We start from the raw sequence: 19,662 nt of genomic DNA, 5'->3' as shown, positions 1-19,662 counted from the left end.
GACATCCTTGAAGGCCCAGCTCACAGGCCACTGCTTCAGGAAAGCCTCTTCTAACCCCTCTGCCTCATGGTACAGAAGTCACCTCCTACCCCACCCTGACCTGGAAGGGTGCTGCACCTCCCCAATTAGGGCTGGTTGTTTATGGCCCTGATCTTTCCCTCTGCCTCCCTACATGTACACAGGGTTGTGTGACTTTGAGGAAAGGGAACACACTCATCTTTCTATTCCCCAGTGCCTACTATTGCATCTGGCAAAGAGTGTACTCTTCATAAATGTTTGTTGAACTGATGATTGGATGAACAAAAGAGCCAAAAAGCCAGATGTTGAAAAGATGTAAAACAAACATTCAGCTGATGGGCTGAACACCCACCTTTTATCGGACTGTTTTATCATCAGCCAGATGCTGCTTCTACATCAGTCATTGGTGGGTTTCAGCCAGATGCATTGTGTGCTCTGCTGGGAACTGTGACCCTCCAGGGATGGCAGACAACCCTCTGGCTGGGTTAATGTCATCAGGGATTTGGCTTTTAAATGCTTGTCTCATCTTTGCTCAAAAAGTTTCCCTGGTGTGTACACTGATTAAAAGGTGGTTTTCAAATTTTTAAAAAAATTGTAGAAGATGAAACTTCAAATTAATAAGGCTTCCAAAGTCTGTGGTGACTTTGTGAACAGGTCAAGGTTACTTGGTGAGGCTGACAGTCCTGTGTGAGAGGCAGAATGCAAAGGAGAAAAATATTTTAAAGGGAGCAGCAAGAGAAATTTAATAAAACAAAATGAAAAATGTTTGCTTTATGAATCATCATTGAAAACAGTATTGTGGTATGAAGAAGCAGATCTCTGGTAATGGGCATTGTTTTAAAATATATGGCATAAACAGAATAAATAACCCAAAATAGCATTTATATTGCTTATCCTTGTTGCCATGCATATTTCATGATATAAGGTCATGGATTCATTAATTTTATAGGAAAAGTAAAAACAATACAATATGAGGAATATTTAAAAGTTATGTTTCTATACAAAAGTACAATGGCCTGAGTGTCCTGAATTTTTAAAGACTTCCCTATGATCAGCACAGTCATAAATTTTGCCTCCTTTGACGTTTTCGGTTTCATGTTGGTAGTTCAATTCACTGGGAGCTGAGTTTATTTCCTTCGCACCTCAAGTCACATTATTGAGCCCAACACAAGTGATATCCACATTCTGTTTCTCAGGTCAACTTTCCAGTTTTAATATAATGTGCTCTGCTAATAGATTCTAACTCACTTCGTGCCTTTCTTCATTTGCTCATTCATTCTTTCCTCAAACATTTCCTGAGTGCTTGCTGATTGCCAGGCACTGTCTTAGGTGCTAGGGACTACAGATGACTGAGATGGTCACTTCACTTCAGGTGTCTGCAGTTCAGTCACTGTACTTTCCCATAAAGTGAGATGAGTTTTGGGTCTCCCAGGTGGGACTAGTGTTAAAGAGCCCACTGGCCAGTGCAGGAGATGTAAGAGATGTGGGTTCAATTTCTGGGTCAGGAAGATCCCCCAAAGGAGGGCACGGCAACCCACTCCAGTACTCTTGATGGAGAATCCCATGGACAGAGGAGCCTGGAGGGCCACAAGTCCATAGGGTCACAAAGAGTCGGACATGGCTGAAGCGACTTAGCATGCAGCATGCATGTGATCAGTTTTACAAAAGAGGAGAGTGCAACCCAGTCTTGATGGAAAAGATGGAAGGCTTTGTGGAGGAAGTGACATAGGAGGGGATGGCCAGGGAAACAGGAGTGCTGGCAGAGTCAGACCATGTGTGCGCAGATAGTCTGTGAAGGAACATGGCATGCTCACACCTTAAGCAGTCCTGAGAAGACAGGTGAGAGTTCATGGGGATGTGTCATTGGGAAACAAGACTGAGTAGCAGCCGAGAGTGAAGGACTTTGGACATAATTGGACATACTTTTAAGACTTTGGGGTGTCATTAAGGGTTTTAAAGCAGGAGGTAATATGATTTAACTTGTAGAAATGATTCAGGTAGCAAAGGCCAGTGGGCTCCAGCGAGTACTGCCCTGTTACATAGTCACAGGTGTGCCATGGAGAAAAGGTTTCCTGGTCAAATAAGTCTAAATGGCAGTGCATGCCATTCCCTTACTTGGGGATTCTGAGCACATGTTAATATTTTAAAGGCTTTACAGAGGGCCTGTAGTAAAAAACCACTGATACCAGGTTATGAAGCATTGGACCAGAGTTAGGCAAGACAGTACAGGGACAGCAAGTACAAGGCTGTTTTATAATGGTCTGGTCAGTCGTGAGGACTGAAACCAAGGCGGTGAAAGAAGGATGTGAGAGGAAGAGAGCAATGGGGGTTGGGGAGATACAGGAAGTAGAATCAGCAGGACTTGCGTGTTGACTGAGTGTGAAGGAAAAACGAGGCTGAGATAGCTCCAGGTTCTCATGAAAGGATAAGCTAGATAGTGGTGTCACTCACAGTACCAGATTCATGAGGGAAGATCAGGTCTGCTGGGGAAGGTGGCAGGTAGGTGTGTTATCAAGATTGGTGTTCAGTTCAGTTCAGTTCAGTCACTCAGTTGTGTCCGACTCTTTGTGACCCCATGAATCGCAGCACGCCAGGCCTCCCTGTCCATCACCAACTCCTGGAGTTCACCCAAACTCATGTCCATCGAGTCAGTGATGCCATCCAGCCATCTCATCCTCTGTCATCCCCTTCTCCTCCTGCCCCTAATCCCCCCTAGCATCAGAGTCTTTTCCAATGAGTCAACTCTTTGCATGAGGTGGCCAAAGTACTGGAGTTTCAGCTTTAGCATCAGTCCTTCCAAAGAACACCCAGGACTGATCTCCTTTAAAATGGACTGGTTGGATCTCCTTGCAGTCCAAGGGACTCTCAAGAGTCTTCTCCAACAGTTCAAAAGCATCAATTCTTCAGCGCTTAGCTTTCTTCACAGTCCAACTCTCACATCCATACATGACCACTGGAAAAACCATAGCCTTGAGTAGATGGACCTTTGTTGGCAAAGTAATGTCTCTGCTTTTGAATATGCTGTCTAGGTTGGTCATAACTTTCCTTCCAAGGAGTATGCATCTTTTAATTTCATGGCTGCAGTCACCATCTCCAGTGATTTTGGAGCCCCCAGAAATAAAGTCTGACACTGTTAATTGGTGTTAGACCTTCGTCATTGGAGGTAACTTGGTGATACATGAGACTGAGACGTTCAAGGGGCAGTTAGAGTGCTTAGTATGTAACAGGGGTCAAAACTGAATCTAAGTGCAGGAGGGCTCAGAAAAACAAAGAACATGAGGACTGGAATCTCACTAAACAAAATTATTAAATAAAAACAGAATTTCTATCTGGATCATTTTGTGAGTTAAAATTATCTTGGTCATCTAATGTTAATTAAGCTTTCTTAATCTTGGAAGTACAAGGAGTGTGCAGGGCATCTTTTGGGTTTAATATTCCTGTTACTACGTGAAGCATGGATAGCATTTGCTATTAGTTGCTAAGTTGTACTTGACCCTTTGTAACCCAATGGAATGTAGCCCATCAGGCTCCTCTGATCATGGAATTTCCCAGGCAAGAATACTGGAGTAGGTTGCCACTTCCTTTTCCAGGGGTCTTCTTCTGGACCCAGGGATCAAACAAGTATCTCCTGCATTAGCACGCAGGTTTTTTTTGTTTTTGTTTTTTTACCACTGAGCCACCAGGTATCATGCATCCATTTCTTTATGAAGTACACTACTAAAAATAAGATAAATATTCCAATAAGCTTTTTTGTTTTCCTTCTTGGATACAACATTTTAAATAAAGATGTCTCTGATTCATGAGGATTTACATTTTAGTCACTGGTATATAACAAAACGGATGACCACATTGACTCTTTCTGCCAGAATTCAGCCCTCTAATCCAGACCAAAGTTATTCTTCTCTGTGTGGTGTGTTTAGATCTAGAAAATGAAAAATTTAATTCACAAGCATTTATGGTTATCATTAAAATTGTCTCTTTTTTTTTTTTTCCTGAATATTACCAGCAGGGCCTCTCCTCTCATATGTCTTTTTACATAGCTAAACTACAGGCATTTTGAACTGTAACCCTGATTAAAAAAAAAAAAAAAGAAAGAAAAGAAAAGTTTTACAGGGAAATCACCACATAATCACAGTTTTAAGCAAGGAAGGAAAATAGGGGTTGTGGTGACTTTTCAGTCTCTACACAGATGCGTGCAAGATGTATGTACGGGGGGGGATGCAGTCCTGCACATAAAACACAAGTAATATAGATAAATATAAACGATGCTTCAGAGTGGAGTCTCTCACTGCAGTTTAATCTTCCTTGCATCTTTCTCTTTTTTCCTCACTTCTGTTTTAAAGTTATTTTTTTAGAATAAAAGCAAAGAAGATTGATGCATATAAGGCTCAAAAACAGTGACAAGAGGAGGAGGAGTAGAAAGCAAACTCTGAATCTCAAGGACCTTGTCGTAATGGAGACTAATAGGCCTTGTCAGCCCACAGTCTAGGCTGAGTCCTGACCCCAGAGATATCTATGTTCTTATCACTGAACCCTGTGATCATGTGACCTCACCTGGTAAAAGGGACTTTGCAGAGGGGATTCAGTTAACTCTCTTGAGACATGGCGATTACCTGGGTTATCACAGTGAGCCTGATGTAGTCATGATGGTGTAAGAGGGTGGCAGGAGGATCAGAGTCAGACAGAGAGGGATAAGGACAGAATCCGAGGTTGGAGTCAAGTGCTTTGAAGCTGGAGAAAGGGGCCATGAGCCAAGGAAGCCAGGAGCCTCTAGAAGCTGGAAGAGGCAAGGTGACACAGCCTTCCCTAGAGCTTCGAGAAGGAATGAAGACCTGATTTTAAAATCAACACCTTGATTTTAGCCAGTAGGAACTGATTTCAGACTTCTGACCTCCCAAGCTGTAAGATAATAAACTCATGGTATTTTAAGCCACTGAGTGTGTGGTACTTTGTTAGAGCAGCAGTAGGAGCCACACACAGATGAACAACTCTGGGGAGGTAACAAATCCTGCCTTTTACCTAAACTGCTGATACTAGGCTGATATCAGATTTCCTCACAATGTAATACTGTAGAGCAAACAGCAAGGACGTTCTGGGAAGGAGGCACTGCACAGTGGAAAAGAGAATGGGTTGTGAAGCACACAGACTTTTTTCCATTTACTGACTGTGTGAGCTGGGGCAAGCACAGCTTCTCTGAGCCTTGTTTCCTCAAAGGGTTGCTAAAAGGATTAAAAGAGAAAATGAAGGACTTCCCTGGGACTCCAGTGGTTCAGAGTCCGCCTGCCAGTGCTGGGGGATACGGGTTCCATCCCCGATCCAGGAAGATTTCACATGCTGCAGGGGCAACTGAGCCCATGTACCACAAGTACTAAAGCCAGTGCTCTAGAGCCTGTGAGCCGCAACCAGAGAAAGCACTGCAATGAGAGGACTCAGCACCGCAGCTAGAGAGCCGCCCTCATTCGCTGCAACTGGAGAAAGCCTGCGTGCAGCAATGGAGACTCAGCACAGCCAAAAAGAAATAAACTAACAAAAAATTTAAAAGAGAATATGAAGCTCAGTAGAACGAACTCTACTACATAAAATCTGAATCCACATTAATCTCACAGTGCTTCAGTTTTCTCATCTGCAAAATGGGGATCATAGTAATAACTATACCATTAAGGCTACTGAAGATTACATGAGTTGAATATAAAATTAAGTGGCTTGATACTACACTTGATGCACAGTAAGTGCTGCTCATATTAGAATAAGAAGAAGCTTCTGAAATGTACCACGTGCTCAATAAATGAACAGCACACTTGCCATGTACTTTTCTGCATCCTTCTCTATGCTTCACCTGCCCAAGTACCGTGCAATCTCACTGTTAAATGAGCAGCACTGACCTTGAATGGCTGCTGCAGAGCAGGAGGACAGGAGAGGAGTCCTGGTGGGAGAGGTGGGACTCCCGGGGGCTCTGACAGGTAGACAGGTGGAAAACTGCGGGTAGGCAGAGAGAAGTGTGGGCAGAAGGGATGTACAAGCAGGGCTGGGAGAACCAGAGTTAGAGATGTGAGGGGGCAGACATGCAGAGGAATGACGGCCTGACTAAGCCACTTGGCTTTATTATATGACCACGGACAGTCAATGAAAAAAATCCTTGCAGAAGACTGTCATGATCAAGGTGTCTCACACTTACTCATGCATATATATCAAAGGTTCTCAGTCATGGTGGTGTAACATGCCAGTTGTGAAAATGATCTCTCATGAGGTATTTAAAAAGTAATTAATATACATAGATGGACCTAGAGGTTATCATATTATGTGAAGAAAGTCAAAGAAAGATAAATATATGATATCACTAATATATGGAATCCAAAAAGTGATACAAATGAACTTATTTACAAAACTGAGAAATAGCCTCAGACATAGGAAACAAATGTATGGTTACTGAAGTAGATAACAGGGTTTAGAGGAGAGATAACCTAGAACTTTGAGATTAGCAGATACATACACAAGGACCTATGGTATAGCACATGGGACTATATTCAATACCTTGTAATAACATATAACGGAAAAGAATCTGAAAAAAAATATAAAACTGAATCACTTTGCTATACACCAGAAACTAATGCAGCATTGTAAATTAACTATACTTCAATAAAAAAAATTAGAAGTATTATATATAGTCAACATGAAAGATGATGATGAGGAGGAGAAGCAGCAGAAGGAGTGTGGGTGCATGTTTCATAAACTATAAAGGATTTGGGAGACTAATTCATGAAATGTTTAAGTGTTTCAAAAGTGAAAGTGTTAGTCGTTCAGTCATGTCCGACTCTGCGACCTCATAGACTGGGGCCCAAGTCAACCATAAAATCTCAACAAGCCATTATAGCTAAATTGATAAATATTGAGTCCTTCACACAAGACCAAAGATGAAAACCAAGAGATGCAGTAAGGACTAAGAGGTAGAAAGGAAATAAAGATGGCACCCTAAAAACCAAAGCTAGAATTAGAAATTAGATTTGTGCTTCATTTCACCTTAACTATTTCTAAACTAAAATGTTAACATAAATACTTGGGCTTCTCAGACCTGTAGAATGCGTAAATATTGGCTACATATTACTTGTTAGTCAATGCTCTATGAAGGACAAAGGAGATTGCATTCCTAGTTGGTAAATGACAACTTACATAATTTGTATTTTTTCCCCCCAGAAAAGCATATGTAATATGCATGAGGTCAGTGGCAGCCCAATATCGAAAGAGCAAGGAGGGGGACTTTCTCCCGTCAGACAGGCCAGTGTTCATCAGGATGTTATCTGTCTTCCTTTAAATGAAGCATTGGATCTACCCTCTCCTTTTGTTTTGTAAGAAAAAAACTGTACATTGGCTGCTGAAGGATGAAACACCTCAGCCCTCTCTCCTGGTGCATCCAGGCAGCTGAATGGAAAAGACATTTCTGTGCACTACAGGTCCCCTGTCCCAGCAAGGCTGGCAAATGGACAGCCAATAGCCGATATCTCAACTAAGTGGTGTCCTAGGACAACTGCTAAGTAGACTGGAGATGCTTAAATTATTCCTGACTTATTTCACAAGCATAAACAATGACTTCCTTTCTCCTAATAAGTGGTCAGTGGTAGCTGATTTTGCCTAAAACTCTAAAGATGTAAGATTCTAGGAAATGATATAAGAAGAATAGCCAATTGTTTTCTCCAGGTTCAGAGATTCCTCAAAGTGACCAAGGATTCCTAGGCACCAAGGGTTTAACAGGAATTTTTCTGTGGAAGGTAGAATCCCTCGTGGCTTTCACTTTCTATGCTATTTATTTATTATGTTTGAATATTTTTCACAACGATTATGTATTGGGTTTGAAACAAGATCTTTTAAAAAGTCCTGATAAAGTACAGTCAGTGGTTCATTGGCTAAACTTCAAAGAGTTCTTTACTATTACTTCCTTGATCTGAAAAGTAGATTTAAATCCAACTTATCTCAAAGGCTTCTCCCTAATGAAGTGAAATAGAAAATGCTTTCAAAATAAATACATATCTTAACAGGCCCAAGGTCGATGGACAATGGAAGAATAACTGACTCTTTAGAAATCCGATGATTCAATAGGACCGCTGGGCATGGGGGCGGTAATGTTGGCAATAGAGCAAAAAAGACCATGTATATGGATGTGCTGTAAAAACTGAAAGAACAGCGTAGGTCCCTGGCATTACTCAGCAGCATGTGCAACTACTGAAAAAGGCTGGTGCTTCGCTGACTTCCATCGTCAATATTATGACCTACAATCATGAAACAAACCCATCAGTGGGATATAAAGTAAAAAACATTCCAGGGTTTGTGGGTGGTACTGTTGATCTGTTCATTCATTTTATCATTCAATAAACATTTTACCCAGAACTTATTAGGTACTTAATGGCAACACAAACTAAAAATCCAGGGAATTAGTTTCAACAGTAGAGGTTGAGCTAGGCTGATTCCTCATCTTTTCTTAGCATGACCATAAGTTAGTGGTGCAGTACGGAGCCTGAGTATAGTTAAAGGTAAAAGTATAAATGCACCAGAAATCAGGAAACCTGGGTTCCGGATTAGGCTTTGTGATTTTGGGCAAAACTATATCTTGGTCACAGTTACATCATCCATAAAACAAGGGGGCTTCTATGTAATCCCTTGAGGGTCTTTTCTGCCACAGTGGTTTCCAACAATGGGGTATCATGGAAAGGATCACATAAAACTGAGCTGATGTCCACTCCTAGGTTAGCTAGCTCTGTGAGCCTCAGTTGCCTCAAAACTAAAATGAAGACAATAAAATCTACTTTTTACTGGACTGTTATGACAATTAACTTCAATTAGGTGTATAATAATGTATATTTCTTAAAAGAACAATAGTACACAAAGTGTTCAAAGTACACAATATTCTCTTGATTTTCACTGACACAGTAGCATGGAAGTTATGAACTTAATCATATACATTTAGGTTCTAAAAGGATATACATCCAAGCAGACATGGACAGTATAGCGTCCATGTCTGCTTCTAGATGCTTTACACCGAGTCTTTTGCTCACTTATTACTATTAGATTCTTTGAGAACTTTACCAGGAAGGGGAAGGAGGAAGGAAGGGGCCCTGTCCACCGTTTTGAAGAAGCACAGAGGATGCGTGGAAATGGCAGCTCCTTGTCTCAGGACCAAGGCTGCCTTCTCTCTCCTTCTCAGTCTGATGACTGCATCATTTATCATTCTAATTGGGCCACTTCTGAGAGTAAAAACTGTTTCAGTAAAATTGGGATGTATGTCTCCCTTACTTTTCAGGCTTATTTTCCAGGACCTTTTTTTTGTCACTTTAAAACTATGAGGGCTATTCTAATAGGAAGGCAATTGCACAGTAAGATTTTATCCAAGTAATCAATCTAAAATCTTGTGTTTTTTCATAAGGTGTGAGTGAAATTGCAGTTTGCCTTCCATCTCCTATTGCTGATGATGACCCTTCAGCTCTCCCGTCTCCCACCTTCTCTCCCTCCTCCAGTCAGTAACTCTTCTTGCCTGTTCACTTGATGCCGGCCCCTGGATGCCAGCTGCTGTACAGTACTACTGTACTTTTCAAGGTACTGCACTGTAAGATTAAAAGTGTTTTCTTTAAAGAAAAGTCTTATGTTTTTTAAAGGTATGCAAAAAGGGTACTTAACTTTCGTTTGATAAATATATATTAATTTTAGATAGGATATGAGGATAAAATAATTGTGTTTTTATTATTATTTTAATGCTTTAGAGTGGGGTCAGCCAACTGTTTTGTAAAGAGGCAGAGTAGATGTTTTAGCTTTTGTGGGCCATATAGTTTCTGTCACAACCAGCAGTCATGCCCGTGTAGTGCAAGAGTGTGGCTGTGTTCCAAAAAAACTGTATTTACAATAATTGGTCATGAACTGGGTTTGGTTTTGGGCAGCAGTTTGCCAACCCTTGCTTTAAAATGATAGTTCCCCATGGATCAGGAAAATTTTAAAAATCTGGAATTGACTTGATTTCTAACATCCTATTTTTGCTAAGGAATTATGTTTAAAAAAAAAAAGAAAAAAGCCATTGCCTGGTATCTTTATCTCTTAGAATTTTAAACAGAAAAAAAAAAAAAAACTAGAAAGAGCAAACATTCAGAAAAGTTAGCTTTATGGGAATTTACCCACCACACAGTCCTTATTTAAAATCTTTTTCCTTAGCTCAGTGAAAACTTTGTCAGGAATATCTTCAGGTTAAGAGATGGGTCATTTGAGTTGCTTTTGGAGATCACTGTGGGTGGTAGAATGGAAAGAGCTTGCTATTTGTAATGAAAAGATCTGAATTTGAATAAGGTTGTGGGAGTATTGGGAAGCTCCAGTGGCTCAAGAGGTAAAGAATCCGCCTGCCAGTGCAGGAGATGCAGAAGGCCAGGGTTCAGTCCCTGGGTTGGGAAGATGCCCTGGAGAAGGGAATGGCTACCCACTCCAGTATTCTTGCCTGGAGAATTCCATGGACAGAGGAGCCTGGTGGGCTACAGTCCACAGGGTCGCAAAGAGCTGGACATGCCTGAGCAGATCTTGAACATTCCTTTTATGGGACAGCACTCTCAGACAACACAGTCCCCTGTCCTGAGGTACTGCTGCAAACACAAACTCCAATACTGTGTTAACCTCAGAACTCACCGGCTGCCACTGCGCAGGGTACCAGGCTGGGGGGCAGTTGAAGCGGTTACAAGCTTGCACCGTGGTGGGCTTGGGCTGGCGACACAGCTCATCAGCCAGGATTACTGTTTCATTTATCTCTCTGGAAAGCAGGTGGGAGCAGAAGACATCTCTGGTCTGCAGCCCAACCCCACAGGTGAGACTACAAGGACTCCACTTGCCAATTTCCCACCTGTGAAGAAATCAGAGGAAGAGAATACCCTGAGAACCTGTGTACAGAACGGTTGCCTTGATTCAAGTGTTATCCTAATGGAGTAAAAACACCTATGTGGGTATTTGGGAAGGTCCAGCCCAAGCTTGGCTAGGAATTCTATCCCAAGACTAGAAGTCATCTTTTCTCTTCATGTTCAAGAATCTGTTTAAACCGGGTGATAAAGTGAAACATCCAATTTTTACCACAAAACCACCAGAAATGGTCACAATCATGTCTATTTTGATGGAAGTACTTGTTGCTCACTTGTGCCTGACTCTTTGTGACCCCATGGTCTAGAGCCCGCCATGCTCCTCTGTTTATGGAATTCTCCATGCAAGAATACTGGAGTGGGTAGCCATTCCCTTCTCCAGGGGATATTCCTGACCCAGGGATTGAACCGAGGTCTCTTGCATTGCAGGCAGATTCTTTACCATCTGAGCCATCAGGAAATCCCTATCTTTTTTTCACTTTCTATGTCTGTTTTGATGAAACATATAAGCTTCATCAAAATAAGAGGGTATGTTGGATAAGATATACGTGTGCACATAAAGGCTTTAGATACCATATAGTGAATAGCAGGTCTAGAAGAAGGCTTTCTGCTTATCTCTCTAGCCTCCATTCTTAGCAAGACTGAAACATACACGTTTATTTTTCTTTGGCTTCAAAATGAAAGGTCGCCGGTTCCAACTTCCTTCAAGCTGCCATCATAGCATAGAAATGTCCCTGTCTTATGTATAAATATCATCACTGTCTGGGACTGGAGAATGTAACAAAAGTGAAAGTTGCAAAATAGATCACCCTTCTTGAGGAGGAATCAGTGGAGAGGACAGCTTATTATCTGGAAGAGGAAGTCAAACACAGAGATGAGTTAAGTGCATAAACGGGCCATTCCAAATGGCCAAGTCTTGACAAGTATGTTTATAGTGATCTAAGGGCCTATAAAAACAATTTCCCTGTTGATGCAGCCTCCAAAATGGGAATACCAAACAAAAAAAACTGAGTTTCTTGGGTTTGGAGTGAGAAGTGTTCTTTAATGATCAGTTTTAGAAAGTTCTGTTTACAAAGTGAGACACAAAGATTCTACAGGAGCCAGCCAAGAAAAGCATGGCAAGTTGACCCTTCAGTAGCTAGGACAGCCTAACCTTTGTAGCCAGCCCTGAAAACTGGTTTAAAAGTCTCTGACTTTATGGACCTAGAGTCTGTCATACACAGTGAAGTAAGCCAGAAAGAGAAAAACAAATATTTTACAGTAAATGCATACACATGGAATCCGGAAAAATGGTACAGATGAATCTATTTGTAAGGCAGAAATAGAGACATGGATGTAGAGAACAAATGTAGAGACACTAAACGGGGAAGGGGAGAGTGGGATGAACTTGGAGATTGGGATTGACATATATACACTAGTATGTATCAAACAGGTAACTAATGAGGACCTACTATATAACATAGGGACTCTACCTAATGCTCTGTGGTAATCTAAATGGGGAAGGATATCCAAAATAGAGGAGATACATATACACATATAGCTGATTCACTTTGCTGTATAGCAGAAACTAACACAACATTGTAAAGCAACTTTACTCCAATTAAAAAAAAAAAGTCACTAGCTTTAATGTTTCTCTACTACTACTACTACTACTACAACTACTAAGTCACTTCAGTCGTGTCCGACTCTGTGCGGCCCCATAGACGGCAGCCCACCAGGCTCCCCCGTCCCTGGGATTCTCCAGGCAAGAACACTGGAGTGGGTTGCCATTTCCTTCTCCAGTGCATGAAAGTAAAAAGTGAAAGTGAAGTCGCTCAGTTGTGTCTGACTCTTAGCGACCCCATGGACGGCAGCCTACCAGGCTCCTCCGTCCATGGGATTTTCCAGGCAAGAGTACTGGAGTGGGGTGCCATAATGTTTCTCATCAGACTGTAAAGCTGAATAGAGCTCTCTCAACCCTTTCCAGGTACTCTGTTAGGGTAATTACCTTTCCAATTCCTATTTCCACAACTTCCTTTCCTACCCTGGACTCAAGCCATATCAGTAATGAAGTCCTTTCTTGTTCTCAGTTCATGCCCCCTGGTTTTCTAGCTCTATCTTTACTCAAGTGATTACTCCTAATATGTAATACTTCTGGTTTTTCCTTGCCCCTCAACATTTTTTCCATTTCCATATATCCAAACTTAATCCATATTTAGTTGTAAATAAACTGTATCCATATTTGTTCCAGATATGAAATGTTTTCTCAGTAGTATTACAGTTTCTCTGCCTGTTAAGGGCCCTATGAGAATACACACCTGTAGAAGGCAAGATCTGTGTCTGAGTCAGTTTTGTGTCTTTCACAGGGTTCATCATAGCTCCTTCTAAACAGTTAATATATATAGTTACTACTTTTTAAAATAAATGAACAAATGGAAGGGATCTACCACTATAGTGGGCACTTTATACACATTATCTCATTTAATTACTTCCAGAACACTATGAGATAGGCTGTATTGATTTTCCCTATTTTAAAGTTGAAGGAATCTGAGAATCTAAGAGGTTGCTTGCCCAAATACCCATAATTAGTAAGTAGTGAACCCAGGATTCAAACTTGGGTGTGTCTGGCTCTGAAGCCTGTGTACTTTCTATTATGCCATCTTATTTTTAGGAAATACCTTGAAAACCGCCCTATAAATATTCACAGAATTTTAAAATGAATAAAAGAGGAGAGGCTGAGTTGAATACTTTTAGATCCTGTATGAATGTCTGTAAACTTATTTTTAGATCCCCAGCTTGGGTAAATTCCAAGCTTTAAAATATTAAAGGGCTACTGGTTTAAAAAATATGTCCACACAATCTTTGCCTCTTCCCCATTCTAAAGATGGAGTCTTGACTATGGGCTGGACTTACTGGCTCACTTGTAAGGAATACAATGAGGCAGAAGGGGTGCTATGTGACTTCCAAGGCTAAATTAGAGAAAGGATATTGCTTCTACATGGCTCTCTCTCTTTGACTGCTCACTCTGGGGGAAGCCAGCCAGCATGTCATGAGGACCCCGAGAAAATGTGGATGAAAGTCCACATGCAAAGGAAATCGGGCTGCTCACCAACAGTCAGGATCAACCTGCCAGTGACAGGGGTGAGCTACCTTGAAAGCAGTCCTACTGGACTAGGCCCAGCCTTCAGATGATTCCAACCTCCTAAGAGATCCGGAGCCTGAATCGCCTTTTCAAGCTGCTCCCAAATTTCTCATTCATTTAACTGTGAGAGGTAATAAATGTTTATTTTTGTTGTGAGCTCCTAGGTTTGGGGAAAAGTCATTGTGGAACAATAGACCACTAATTCTGTATCTCAAAGCACATGTTGTACTCTTGAAATATATATAATTGGGCTTCCCATGTGGCACAAATGGTAAAGAACCCACATGCTAATGCAGGAGACATAAGAGACATGGGTTTGATCCCTGGATTGGGAAGATCCCCTGGAGAAGAGCATGACAACCAACTCCAGTATTCTTGCCTGGAGAATCCCAAGGACAGAGGAGCCTGGCAGGCTACATATAGTCCATGGGGTCACAAAGAGATGGACATGACTGAAGCGACTTAGCATGTGTGTAGTACAAATATATATTCTCCCCCCAAAACGTGTGTATGTTCATCAAAAGACATATACAAGAATGTTCAGGGCTTCCCTGTGGTCCAGTGGTTAAGAATCCACCTTGAAATGCAAGGAATACGGATTTGATCCCTGGTCAGGGAAGATCCTACATGCCGCAGGGCAACTGAGCCTGTGAGCCACAACTAATGAGCCTGTGCTCTGGAGCCTGCAAGCTACGACTCCTGAAGCCAGTGCGCCCTAGAGCCTGTGCTCCACACAAGAGAAGCCCACACATTGTAACTACAGAGTAGCATGCACTCGCTGTAAGACCGGGAGCAGCAATAAGACCCAACACAGCCAAAAAGAAATGAATGATACTTCTTTTTAAACAATTAATGTTCACAGAAGCACTATTCCTCATAGCCCAGATGGAAAACTACCCAAATGCTCATCAACAGGTAAATGGACAATCAATTAGGATATATTCACATAAAACATCATAGAACGAGAATAACCTAGAACAACAAGGAACATGACCAAGTTTCACAAACATAAAATTGAGTGAACAAAGCCACAACTACAAAAATTCATAGTGTGATTTCATTTACCTAAAACTCAAAACCCAAAACGAGTCTACAATGTTAGAAGTGAGGGAGGTGGCTGCCTTTGGTGGGTAGTAACTAGAAATAGGGTATGCTGCGGGGAGGGGGAGGGTTTCTGGGATGTTATCTTGATCTGGGTGCTGGATGTGCACCCGCTTTGTGAAAATCACCAGGCCATACGTGCAGAATGTGTGAACTTTCTTTGCATTTGTTATGCTTCAAAAAAGGATGTTCTTCACCCTCCAGCCAACCACTTTCAAGAGAAATACTAAAATGCTGTGGGTGTAAAATACAACCACCACCCCCAGTGCTGATGAACACTCTATGCATGTCTCATAAAGGAGCTGCCTACACAGTGAGTGCTGTTCCAAGGTTAAAATTTGCTCTAATACAGTCTCCACACTGCTGGCTGCCCCACTCCTGCCCTCACCTCTGGCAGAAAATCAGTCACTGGGAGCTTGAAGCAGAGGCATCTGGCAGCCATGAGGCCACTTCAACTCTGCTGGAAAAACTCATGAAACAGACGTATCTGCTTACTCATACATCTTCAAGGAAGGAGGGCAGCAGAAGCTATCTGTACATTCAGCAGTTTGCTGATTACGGGTCCAAGTATTTTTCATCAATTTAGGCCCAAAGAGGGAAAGCAGAGAGATGACCCCATTATTCCTCCCCTGCATGGGGGCTTCAGCTGTGAGCGCTGGGTCTCAATGGCTGCCAAGAGCTGCCTCCCTGGATTCTGTGCCTTTGGCTGTTTCTGAGGGAGGGACTGTAGGCCCGTGGGAGCCAGCCTGCAGGCAAGCTGTAGCTGGCAGCCCGGGAGACATGGACAAGGCCTTCGCTGGGATTCTGGGTTCTGGCTTCCCATAATTCCAGTGCTGAGGAAGACTGGGGTTCTGGACATCAGAGAGTGAGGGCATTCATGCTTCTCCCCTTGACTTTAATCCATCTTTTCATCTTCATTGAAAATGTTACCTCCTCAGGGAGGAAGCCCTCGACTGGGTAAAATTCTCCTCTAGGATATGGTTCCATGCATAGTTCTCTATTTGGAAAGTCTCAACACACTTGATTTTTTGTTTTATTGTGGAAAGAGCATTCTCTTAGCAAAATTTTAAGTGTGTTATGCACAGTATTGTTGTCTCTAGGTATAGTGTTGTACAGAAAATCTCACACTCATCTTGCTTAACTGAAACGTTACACTTGTTGATTGCAATTCCCATTTCCTCTTCTTCTGAGCTCCTGGCAACCACCATTCCACTCTTTGATTCTATGAATTATTAATTCTATGATTCTATGACTATTTTAGGTCCCTTGTATAAGTGGCATCATGGAGTATTTGTCCTTCTGTGACTGGTTTATTTAACTTAGCATAAAGCCTTTAAGGTTCATCCACGTTGTTACATATTGCAGAATTTCTTTCTTTTCTAAGGCTGAATAATATTCAATTTAAAAGTATATATCACTGTTTTCATGGTTGTTTAGGCTGTTTTCACATCTTGGAAACAGCTACTGAGAATACTTAGTGCTACAGTGAATATGAGAATGCTAGTTTCCCTTCAAGGCCCTGATTTCAAGTCTTCTGGATAAATACCCAGAAGTGGGATTGCAGGATCATATGATGGTTCTATTTTTAATTTTTGGAGGAACCACCATACTGTTTTCCACAGTGGCTGCACCATTTTTTACTTTCCCCAGCAGCATGCAAGGGTTCCAATTTCTCTACATCCTTGCCAAGACTTGTGGCCTTTGGTTTTTCGATGAGAGCCATCCTGACAGGTCTGAGATGATATCTCGTTGTGGTTTTCATTTGCTTTTCCCTGATAATTAGTGACACTGAGCATTTTTCATTTATCTGTTGGCCATTTGTATGTCTTCTTTAGGACATACCTGTAATCTGACTATCCTACTCGACTATTACCTTGGTGAGAGCATGGGGCTAAACCTGTTTTGGCTTACCACTCGTTATGGGTTGAATCGGACCCCTCTAAAAGATATGTTGGAATTCGAACTCCCAGTACCTCAAAATGTGACCTTATTTGAAAGTAGGGTCATTGTAGATATAACCATTTAAGACAAGGTCATACTAGAGTATGGGTGGATCCTTAATCTAATATGACAGGTATCCCTATAAAAAGGGAGGGAGACACTCAGGGAGAATGCCATGTCATGACAGAGACGAGAGATGGCAGGGAAGTATCCATAAGCCAAGGAATGTTGAGGACTGTGGTAAACTCCAGAAGCTAGAAGAGGCAAGGAAGGATTCTCCCTCACATGTTTCAGGGACCATGGCTCTGCTGACATCATAATTTTGGACTTGGTTTTTGCCTCCAGAACTGTGAGAGAATGCTTTTCTGCTGTTTTAAGTCACTTCTCTTGTGGTACTCTGGTACGGCAACCCTAGGAAACCAATACACCACTGTGATCTCAGGACCTAGCATGCTGCCTGCAACAGCAGATGCTCAGGAAGAGTGAGGGAACTCACATTTAATGGAACCCCAGTTGTGTCCTCTAAAAACCACCCACCCCAATTTCAGAGTCCCTAAAGCTCTAGGTTTTCTTCAGGGTGGTACAAATTCTTTTGTGACAAAGCTGGGCCTGGACAGACACGACGCTCTGACAGGCCTCATCTCACTTGATGTAAACATTTACAGTTTACTGCAGTCATACTAGCCTATTGGATTATGGCCCCTCCCCACTCCCACCCCTTGCCAGAACTTACTGCAGATGTTATATACTTAATGTATTAGTAATCATAACATATTTCTAAAATGTCCCAAATTCTGAATTCCAAAACACACCTGCCCCAGTGGTTTGGGCTAAAGGATCTGGCTCTGTGTACAGAGAATGGTAAACACGAGCACTATGGTTTGTTTCAGTTTCTGGGCTTCAGGTGTTGGCTTCATGGTTGGGCTCATGGCCAAAATGTTAGGGAGACTGGTCCCCTTGAATTCTCTTTCTACACTATTTTCTTTCCTCTGAACCTTTCTTCTCTACATTCCTATTTCTTTCTGCCAAAACCTGCTTGCAGGGAAGGCATTGGGAGTTGACAGATGACAGTGATGCCCTGTAGCTTCTGGCTGGACCTTGCCAAGCTCCTGCAATTGACTCCTGATCAAGGGTAGGCAGGAGACAGAAGGTTACCTCCCACTCTGCAAGGCTGGAAGTAGGCTTCTTGCCCTCTGTCCAGCATCATGTGTACTTGGGTTGCCCTATGTTTATAATCGGATTTAAAATTTTAGGCTTGGTTTCCCAATTACCACTTTGTTTTTCTGATGGTGCTGGAGTCCCGCCCAAAGTACAGCTTACTGGAATGTGGTCTTGTCACTCTGCCTGTATCTGGTTAGTTCTTGGCCTCGGGCAGAGCAGTGACCCTTTGCCATGAGCCACATGCCTTGATGTGACAGCAACATATCCAGCTGACATCACCTATTACTGCCAATAACAAGAGTGATACTAACATTACCAGTGTTTACAATGAGCCAGATACTGTGCTGGTTGCCTTAAATGAGTTGCCTCCTTTAATCCATTTCACAGCCCTGTGAAAGAGGTACTATTATTATTTGCATTTTAACAATAAGGAGTTGAGGCCTGGAGAAGTTCAATGATTAATTAGTTGTGGCCTAGAGTGTCCCCTCCCAGGCCTCACACTGATGTCAGTGCCACCTGTATTGCATCCAAGTCTCCCATGACTGGGACACGTGGGTGCTAAGAATGGGGCTGCTCCCTATGACAGAGGCCAGCACTGTGGATATTAGAAGCCCCAGCTCTGCATTATCCTAGCAGGACTCAGGGCTAAGGTCCCTCCAGATGTGGGATACATACCTAAATTTATGTATTACTTATACCCACCAGATGAAGATGGTACTATCAGTTCTCCCATTTTATAGAGCAATACATCAGAGGCTCTGACCAGCCAAGCAACTTATCCAACCTTACACAGCTAGTAAACAAGGGAGGACTTCGCTGGTGGTAACAGTGGATAAGAATCCACTGGCCAATGCAGGGGACATGGGTTTGACTCCTGGTTCGGGAAGATTCCACATGCCATGGAACAGTAAAATCTATGTGCCACAACTACAGAGCCAGCACTCTGGGACCCATGAGCCCCAACTAATGAGCCCATGTGCTGCAACTGCTGAAGCCTGTGCGCTTAGAGCCCATTCTCTGCAACAAGAGAGGCCAGTGCAGTAAAGAGTAGCCCCACTCCCTGCAACTAGAGAAAGCCTGCACACAAAGAAGACCCAATGAAACAAATAAATAAATTACTAAAAAAAAAAAAAAAACCAAAACAAAAACAAAACCACAACCCAACAAAACAAACAACAACAAGGGAATCAGGAATCCAATCCAGGCAGCCCAGGGAAATGCTTCTGAGGGCCAGAATAATGAAGACAGCAGGACAAACTAGATTTGAGATACAAATTCCTGGGTCCCTGGTGCTTTCAACTTCAGAAAATGACAAATAACAAAATGACGGATCTGTTTCTAAGTCACAGAATCAACCACAGCAGTGTCTCCAAGGGTCATGAACACACTTGCAGTTGTTTTTCAGAGAAGCAGCAGTGTGACCTGGCAGCTGAAGGGCCAAGACAGAGT

General features: G+C 42.3%; 1 protein-coding gene across 2 annotated transcripts in view; it reads right to left on the bottom strand.

Moving 5' to 3' along the window:
- The window catches only part of ADAMTSL1 (ADAMTS like 1), a 495,660-nt gene that overhangs the window by 167,333 nt on the left and 308,665 nt on the right, over window positions 1-19,662 (bottom strand). For both annotated transcript variants that reach the window (XM_005889557.2, XM_070375945.1), the window contains one exon: window positions 10,669-10,879. In XM_005889557.2, coding sequence (XP_005889619.2) covers window positions 10,669-10,879 — 211 coding nt within the window. The remainder of the gene's footprint in view (window positions 1-10,668; window positions 10,880-19,662) is intronic.

Source organism: Bos mutus, chromosome 8 (assembly GCF_027580195.1).
Source record: "Bos mutus isolate GX-2022 chromosome 8, NWIPB_WYAK_1.1, whole genome shotgun sequence".
Taxonomy (NCBI): domain Eukaryota; kingdom Metazoa; phylum Chordata; class Mammalia; order Artiodactyla; family Bovidae; genus Bos; species Bos mutus.
This window is presented reverse-complemented; position numbering and strand designations above follow the sequence as displayed.